This window comes from Trichechus manatus, unplaced genomic scaffold (assembly GCF_000243295.1).
Source record: "Trichechus manatus latirostris isolate Lorelei unplaced genomic scaffold, TriManLat1.0 scaffold00005, whole genome shotgun sequence".
NCBI lineage: Eukaryota > Metazoa > Chordata > Mammalia > Sirenia > Trichechidae > Trichechus > Trichechus manatus.
The window spans coordinates 26792079-26800263 of NW_004443941.1; the positions used below are offsets into that span (position 1 = coordinate 26792079).

At 34.0% G+C, this 8185-nt stretch overlaps 2 protein-coding genes across 3 annotated transcripts in view; one reads left to right on the forward strand and one right to left on the reverse strand.

Annotated features, from left to right (window-relative positions):
• CEBPZ (CCAAT enhancer binding protein zeta) overlaps window positions 1-8185 on the forward strand; it is a 31012-nt gene that overhangs the window by 21862 nt on the left and 965 nt on the right. The window contains exons 10-15 of one of the 2 annotated variants that reach the window (XR_002824853.1): window positions 1110-1210; window positions 1948-2005; window positions 2317-2507; window positions 5375-5464; window positions 5865-5982; window positions 8062-8114. Coding sequence is in view for 1 of the 2 variants with exons in the window: in XM_004369557.2 (XP_004369614.1) it covers window positions 1110-1210; window positions 1948-2005; window positions 2317-2507; window positions 5375-5464; window positions 8062-8123 (502 nt within the window). In the remaining variant the exon portion in view is untranslated. Of the gene's footprint in view, window positions 1-1109; window positions 1211-1947; window positions 2006-2316; window positions 2508-5374; window positions 5465-5864; window positions 5983-8061; window positions 8124-8185 lie in introns of those variants that run through there. The other variant, XM_004369557.2, reaches the window with a different exon arrangement.
• The window catches only part of CEBPZOS (CEBPZ opposite strand), an 8463-nt gene continuing 6928 nt past the window's right edge, over window positions 6651-8185 (reverse strand). Inside the window, exon 4 of the mRNA XM_023735961.1 lies at window positions 6651-7809. The gene's annotated coding sequence lies outside the window, so the exon portion shown is untranslated. The remainder of the gene's footprint in view (window positions 7810-8185) is intronic.

Consider the following 8185-nt stretch of genomic DNA (forward strand, 5'->3'; position numbering starts at 1 on the left):
TCTAAACATTTGTTTCCTTAAAATGCTTTGTTAGCATAGCATATCTTGAAAACATCTGATATGTCAGAGTATCAGTTTTTGTGAAGGGAATTTATAAATCAGTCATTTTGCTAATCTTAAAATATCTAGATGAAACAAACAGAGTTGGGGACTTTGCTTTTTTAACAATTTTGCATATAAATTTTGTTTTATCAATCTCAGCTTTGTGGAACTTGATCTTTAATATTTGTTTTTAATATAGTAATTTTCTTAAAATCTGTGTTTAATATAGTGATAAACAGCTTATGAGTAATTTATTTAAAATATGGTCCTTAGAGCAGAGTTGGAGCCCTGGTGGCACAATGGTTAAGAGCTCGGCTGCTAACCAAAAGGTTGGCAGTTTGAATCCACCAGCCACTCCGTGGAAACCCAGTGGGGCAGTTCTGCTCTGTGCTTTAGGGTTGCTATGAGTTGGAATCAACTCAACAGCAACAGGTATTTGGTTTTTTAGAGCAGAATTAGCAAAATTCTTTGGGCTGCTATAGAAATAAGTCCTAAGCCTACTAGTTATTACTGCTAATGCCTTATAGCAGTAAAGTAGCTGCTATCTCATCTGATTGATTGGTTAATCGGGTGTGATTTGGTTTGCTTTTTAAAAACATTTTGTGTAAAGAATTTTGAGGGTGTGACTCCATCCACAAAATCCTAAGCTTCACTGTACCCTAATGTCAGAATAGGACTGACTGATTAAAAAAAAACAAAAACCATGATTTAAGGTCATTTAGAGCCACATTTCATAACACTCTAATATTTATATCATTAGAACCTTTTAGAACATTAGAACCACCTGTTACTGTGCCATTTTGATTAAGACGAGTTGTGGTGTTTTAATGAACTAGTTTGTAAGAAACTTAAATCTTTGAAATTTACTATCCTTAACATTTTAAAAGTTTTGTTGAATTCAGAGCTATTTTTTGTACAATAAATACAGTTTTTAGTTCTTTATATCCACTTGAGTATACTTAACAGCTTTTACAATTGTGGTTGTGTCACTGGTCATAGTTGCTTTGGTAATAGTAAAATAGGCCCTTAATAAAGCTATCAGATACATTGTATGCTTTTTATTTTAGGTATTATAAAAAAGTTGCTATTGCTAAAGAGAAACAAAAACGGCATGCAGACGAAGAAAGTATAGAAGATGTGGATGATGATGAATTTGAAAAGATGATTGGTAATTTGTTTTTGTTGACTCTTTATAAAATAATCTGTCCATACTTATTTCTAGACTATAGAACATTAGTGGTGGAGGTGACCTTAATTTAAAAAAAAAAAAAAAAGTCATTTAGCTTAGAACAACATGCAGATCACAATGAAGAATTAAGAAATATTTTGATGGTATATGGGAATTTGCTCACATTTGCTCCAGAAAAATGATTGTGCTTTGAATAGTTCATGTGAGAAACAAACTTTATATATTTATATTCTTAAGGTCAAATCTCTCATAAAATCCATTTTTGCTGTTCCTAATCTCCTTGTATTATCGGTGACAGTAATCTGCTGTTTCCCCTATTTGTAACCCACAGGGTTAGAAAAATTTTAATTAAACAAAAGGCACGGGCAGTGTAAAGGTATATATTTGATTTCATTGTTGAATATTGTACTAAATTTATTTAATAAGCACTTAAATAGTCCTAATAGAGTAAAAAGGACTGCAGTTGCTAAATATTTTATTTCATATTTACTTTCTATAAAACAGCCATAGAAAGAAGCTGAAATTAACTGTGACTCAGTTTAGGGATTTGATTAGGGTCAGTATGTTCACAGGCTTATAAACTAAACATTAGTATAAAACCAGCAAGAGTCACATAACATTTAGGTATTGTGATCAAAAGCAGAATCATGACTGTGCTATAATAATTGATTCCGATATAAGATTTAGCTCACAGTTTGTATATTCTTCTCTGGCAGACACATTTGAAGATGATAATTGTTTCACCTCTGGAAGGGATGACCTTGATTTTGCTGGGTAAAAGACTTTTCTTCAGTCTGTTTACTGTCACTGTAACTGACTTTGTTTCTCTAGCATTTCCCAAATTGTTGTCCCTCAGAACACTAGACCAGAGGAACTGTGTGATATGTGGGGGAAATGTATTTAAATAATATGGGAAAGTGGATACAGTAGTATAATTTTGGACCTTTATAATGCACATTAGCATATTAAATAAAGACTCTTTGTGGTCTGTAACTCTTTCTCACCAAATCTAACAGCTTGGTAGTCTGGAGTCACCAAAATCCACTGCCCTCTTTTACGTTACCATTTGTTGTCTTGTTTTTGAGCAACGTAAAGAAGAAAACAAAAGGAGCTAAGGATAACCCAGATGAAGATTCAGAAGGCAGTGATGATGACTTCAATAACCTGGATGATGATGAAGTTTCTTTAGGAAGTATGAATGAAGAGTTTGCTGACATTGATGAAGATGGAGGAACATTTATGGATGTATTAGATGATGAAGGTGAAGGCATTCCAGGTAAGCATTTTTTAAATTGTAAGACAGAAACAAACTGTAAGATAGAGATAAACTCTGTCTTTTTTCGTCAACCTTAGGCTAGTGTCTGTTGAAGATTTTATTTTTTTAACATGGCACTTGCTATATATAAGGTCGCTGAGTCGGAATCGACTCGACGGCAACAGGTTTGTTTGTTTTGGTTTATATTCTAATTAACATTAAAATCGGCCAAAAATTTAAAGAGGATCTTTTGCCCTCTTAGTTGGAACTGAAGATTTTTTTTAAAGAAACAGTTGAGTTTTGAGTTTAAGCCTTTTTAATCAACAATTAGCCTGCCATTCACCCTTCAGCCAAAGATTAGACAGGCCTGTAAAACAAACAATACCCGTAGCTCAGCCATGTACACAAGAGTAAATGGGCACACCAGCCCAGAGGCACAGATGAGAAGGTAGGAGGGGACAGGAAAGCTGGGTGAATAAAAATGGGGAAGCCAAGGTTGAGAAGGGGTGAGAACGTTGACATGTTGCAGAGTTGGCGACAAATGTCACAAAACGATGTGTATTAATTTTTAATGAGAAACTAATTTGCTGTGTAAACCTTCATCTAAAGCACAATAAAAATAATAAAATGCCAGAAGGATCACCCATAATGGACAGGTTTCAGCAGAGCTTCCAGACTAAGATAGACTAGGAAGAAACCTATTGCCGTCGAGTCGATTCCGACTCATAGCAACCTATACGCCAGAGTAGAACTGCCCCACAGGGTTTCTAAGGAGCACCTGGTGGATTTGAACTGCCCAGCTTTTGGTCAGCAGTTGAGCTCTTAACCACTGCACACCAGGGCTCCATAGAAGAAAGGCCTGGTGATTTACTTCCAAAAATAAGCCAATGAAAACCTTATGGACAATAAAATATTGCCCGATACACTGCTCAAAGATGAGCCCCTTGGGTTGCAAGTCACTCAAAATTCACAGTAGCCACAACAATGAACTCAAGCCTACCAGCAAACATGAAAATGGTACAGGCCCTGGCAATGTTTCATTCTGTTGTACATGGGGTTGCCATGAGTCGGAGCCAAATCAAAGGAAACTGATGACAACAACCTTTAGTAGTAAGGCTAGATCCTTCATTTCTTCTTTTCTTCCTTCATTCTTCCCTCCCCGCCCCCCACTCTCTCTGACCTTGCCTCTCTCTTTCCTCATCCCAATTTGTTTTTCTTTCATTCTCTCTCCAAAAATAATTGTAAAATAATTTCTACTGGTGGGAGGTAGTGAAGGAAAGTGCAAAGAACACAAATGTTTGACCTAGCAAATAATTCTCTGATGTGTGGGACATTTGCCTAATCTCTCTAAATTTACCTCATAAGTATTTATGAACACTAATTAAATAGCTATAAAGGGCTTAGAGCATCCCTAAAACATAATAGGTGTTGTTGTTGTGTCCCATTGAGTCAATTCCAACTCACAGCAACCCAGTAGGACAGAGTAGAACTGCCCTAGAGGGTTTCCAAGGAGCAGCTGGTGGATTCAAACTGCTGACCTTTTGGTTAGCAGCCTGAGCTCTTAACCACTGCGCCACCAGGACTCCCTAATAGGTGCTAAATGAATATTAGTGTAGTAGGAGTTTAAATTTACATTCTACAATTCAGATGAAAAAAATGTAGTTCGTGTTTTTATAAGAAACTGATCTAATCTTGCTCCATACGCCCCATTTTCACTTAATAGTGGGAAGAAGGGAGGCAGTGTGATGGGATCTTGATCTTGGCAATAAAAATATCTTAAGTCTGTTCCAGATCCACAACAGTGTTTTGGCGTTAACAAAGTTTGAGGCTGTTTTGTTGTTTTAGTTAAATTGCTGTTTTAGGAAATATAAAGTAAATGAAAGTTCAGATGTGCTATTTATGCTATTTTTCCTGATTCCCAAGGAAACTTCCCACTTCCTCCTTATTTCCATAATGGGCCTAGGCAATGTTCTCATCATAGTCATCCCTTTGCCCTCCCTCCCCCATAGCTGACCCCTTTTACAAAGCAAGCATTTTCTCCTTCATTTCTTTGTGTGGTATGAATTTTTCTAACATCACATCTTCTGTCCAATGTCTTACAATAAATGTCTATGATTTGAGTTCCCCAGACAAGGCACCAAAAGGGAGTATTTGGAGTAGGCTGGCTTTGGGCAAATTAAAAAATTCATACCTTACTCAAATTAAGAAAAAGGAATAATAATTTACTGTATTTTTAAAGTTTTTAGTAATAATGGTGATAACAAAGTCAGTTGTGCAAATTATATAAATCAAAATTTGGAAAATAATATAATTAAAAATAGGAATATTTAATGACAATTAGATCAGTAGAACATAATTTGTTACAAAGAGTTATACACCTTGTTTTCATGGAGATTATTTATTACAATTTCAATGGGGAAAAATATGGGCTGCCGGTGTGCAATATCTGTTGAGCTGATAAATTGCCCTTTTCTTAATGTAGAATAGTAATTAGCAGTTTTAAAAAGTTAATATTCATCCTCACTCTATAGCATAAGTGAAGAAAGCAGACATTTTATCTTACTGTGTGAATTAACAGAGAGTACCCAAAATTGTATCCTTGGACTGTTTTCTAAAATCTTTCTTGTCCTTTCACTTATCTCCATGTACCTGCCCAACATCCTGCTTTCTGGAACACAGCAGAAATTTTTTTTTGTTTTAAAGAGTTTTATATTATTTGGTCGTATTAATGAATCTATCTTGTAAATTGTGTACTTAAACAAAAATATGCGACTGTGCCAATAATTATTCTTAGGGCTTTGACCTCACTCTGTCTTCAAAACCTCGTGGAACTGTGAAACCCAGATGATACAGTAAACTGTCTTTAATTTTTTTCGGTGGGCTAACAGAACTTGATGATGAGGACTGCTCCCAAGTCAGTACCAAAAGACACAAGAGAAAAGGTGTAGATGATTTTGACTTTGCTGGGTCATTTCAAGGTAAGAAAATGCATTTAATCTCTCTCAAACCTAAAGCACGGTCCGTGTAAAAGGCACAATTTATTCATTACCATTTTGGAGGATGAACATTTCTAAATTGGTTGGTATAATTCAGTTTTTTCTTTTAAAGAAAAATTTTTATAATGGTATGAGTTTTATGTATTTTTATTATTTCCCACATTGTTATGTTCTCTCAAGTTCTTTCCTCTCATGTTTAAATACCTCTAGATCATTTTTTTATTCATGTTGAAACCATTCAATTATATGTAAGCTCCAGATTTTTCCATAGATACCTGTTTCCTCTTTTCCTTTTCTCAACAAACTCTTATTCTTTGACATTTGACCCTTTTAAAAATCCATGTTCCTTTATTAACTTCATTTTCCTTTTTTTTTTTTTGAGATCTACCATTCTGCTGCCACAACACTTAGAGAGATTTTCCCTTTAAGGTTAACAGTTACAAGGTGCTAATCAAAGAAAAAAGGATATGTCAAGTAGCAGTTAAGTTTTGGATAAAAATGTAAGAAGCACTATAAAAAATATTCCATTCCTTAATTCTTTGGATAAATTCGGAGTCTTGACCTCCCCCCCTTTTTTTTCTATCATGCTTTGCTTCTAATGCCTCTCAAGCTTCTGCTTAACTAGTAAATATAATGAAGAATGAAAATAGACTCGCAAAGTTATCATAATAATTTACATTGGTAATATCTCACAGACTTGTGCCTATACATTTTTATTAGTTCTGTCAAATACTGCTAGCAATATCACAGTGAAGATATGTACCCTAATAGCTAAATGATATACCTGAGGCATATTTAAATTATATAAGTTATTTTCCAGACTTTATCTTCCTTTGTGTGTAAGATCACATTTTAATAACAACATATGTTCAAATACAAGGCAGAATTTTCCTCAGGATCATCCCTCAGAAAAGAAGTATTGCTTAACCTCAAGTCCTACTGAGCCTGTCATATTACAGGTTGCTCTCTTGATCTTATTTTGAATAATAGTACTCTTTCAGAAGACATATTAGCCTGAAAGGATCTCAAACCTTAATCAGTAATGGCTTTGGATGTTGATGAAGCAATAACAGACAAAATTGATTAAAACAAAAAAGGAGGCAAACAAATTTCAAACAGATGCATTAATTGATCCTGGGAGTATAACCCTACATTTGCAAATGTTGAGTGCTACTGTTAAACAAATCTTAACGAAACTTTTAAAGAGCAGCGTAGTAAATGCTTACTCATTTAAGCTCACAGATATCTACTTACAGGATAAATGAAAACCAAAAACTTGTCATAATGCTTAAAGTTAAATATTCAATAATGGCATCATACACAGATCTTAAATATCATACATATCACCTTGATAAAAATTAAAGTGAAATGCTCTGAAAAGTATTTCTCAAGTGGTTCTGATATGTCCACACAAAAAAGGATTGTTTGTGGCAGCATTATTCCTAATAACCAAAAGGGGGAAACAACCCACATGTCCATTAGCTGATGAATGGATAAACAAAATGTGGCATATCCATACAGTGGTTCAGCTATGAAAAGGAATGAACTCAATACATGCTACAACATGGATGAACCTCAAAAATGTAATAAGTGAAAAAAGATGCGTGCATTCATAAGGTATATCCAAGAAAGACAAAACTGTAGAAACAAGCAGGCTGATGGTTGGGGGGGGTTGTTAATAAAAAAGCCATTATGGTATCTTTTTGGGTGATGGAAATTTTCTAAAATTGGATTATAGTAATGGTGGGACAACTCTGTAAATTTACTAAAATTTATTGCAGTATGCATTTAGATCAGCTGGATTTTTCTGGCATATAATTATTGCTCAGTAAAGCTGTTTTTAAAAAAGAGATCTTAAGCAAAAAAGAAAGTAGCTCTAGTGGACCAGAGATGCTGATGTCAAAGATGCAAAGAGTTTGGGGAATATTGTTCAGGAAAAGTGAGGATGGATAAAAGTACTATTTCTAAGTTAGTTTTTAGATAATGTGATTTTAAATATTTATAAATTAAAATTAATAAATATTGTAAATACACACTTTAGTATTTTGTCTACATTCCCAAAGATTGATATATTCAAAATTACAGGTTTTTTTTTTTTTTTTTTTAAATAAAACAACTCTGAGTAGTATGGCCAAAACTTCATTTATAATATAACATACCTTCAATCAGTTTCTTCAGTTAATTCAAAGAATGACACTTCTCACTTTAGTTAGAATTTGTATTTTGCTTTAAATATGCCCAAACCCATCCATGTAAGCTTTGGCATTTTAATATTGCCTGATCCTATGATATTTCTTTTGAGGGTAAATCTTGATCAGTGGGCAAATCTGAAAGGCAAGAAGATGCTGTTGTCATCTGAACAGTTTTATTAGGATATTAACTTTAAAAAGTACATGCCAACTCTTATATTTGTCTTTAAACATTAGCTATTTAATGGGGCTAGAGGATAACTGCAGTTGTGTGTTTTAAGCCAAATAAAATATTTTTTAACAAAACCATGTTGAAAGATGTAGATTTTCCCATAAATCATTGGATTTTACAGTTGAATAATCTAGGCTTGTACTCTTCTTTTTTTTAAGGACCAAGGCCAAAAAAGAAAAGAAATTTTAATGACTCCAGCTTATTTGTATCTGCTGAAGAGGTAAGGTTAATGTAGTGTTTTAATAAGTTAACTATTCTACATTGTTTTAAGCTTTCTAATAA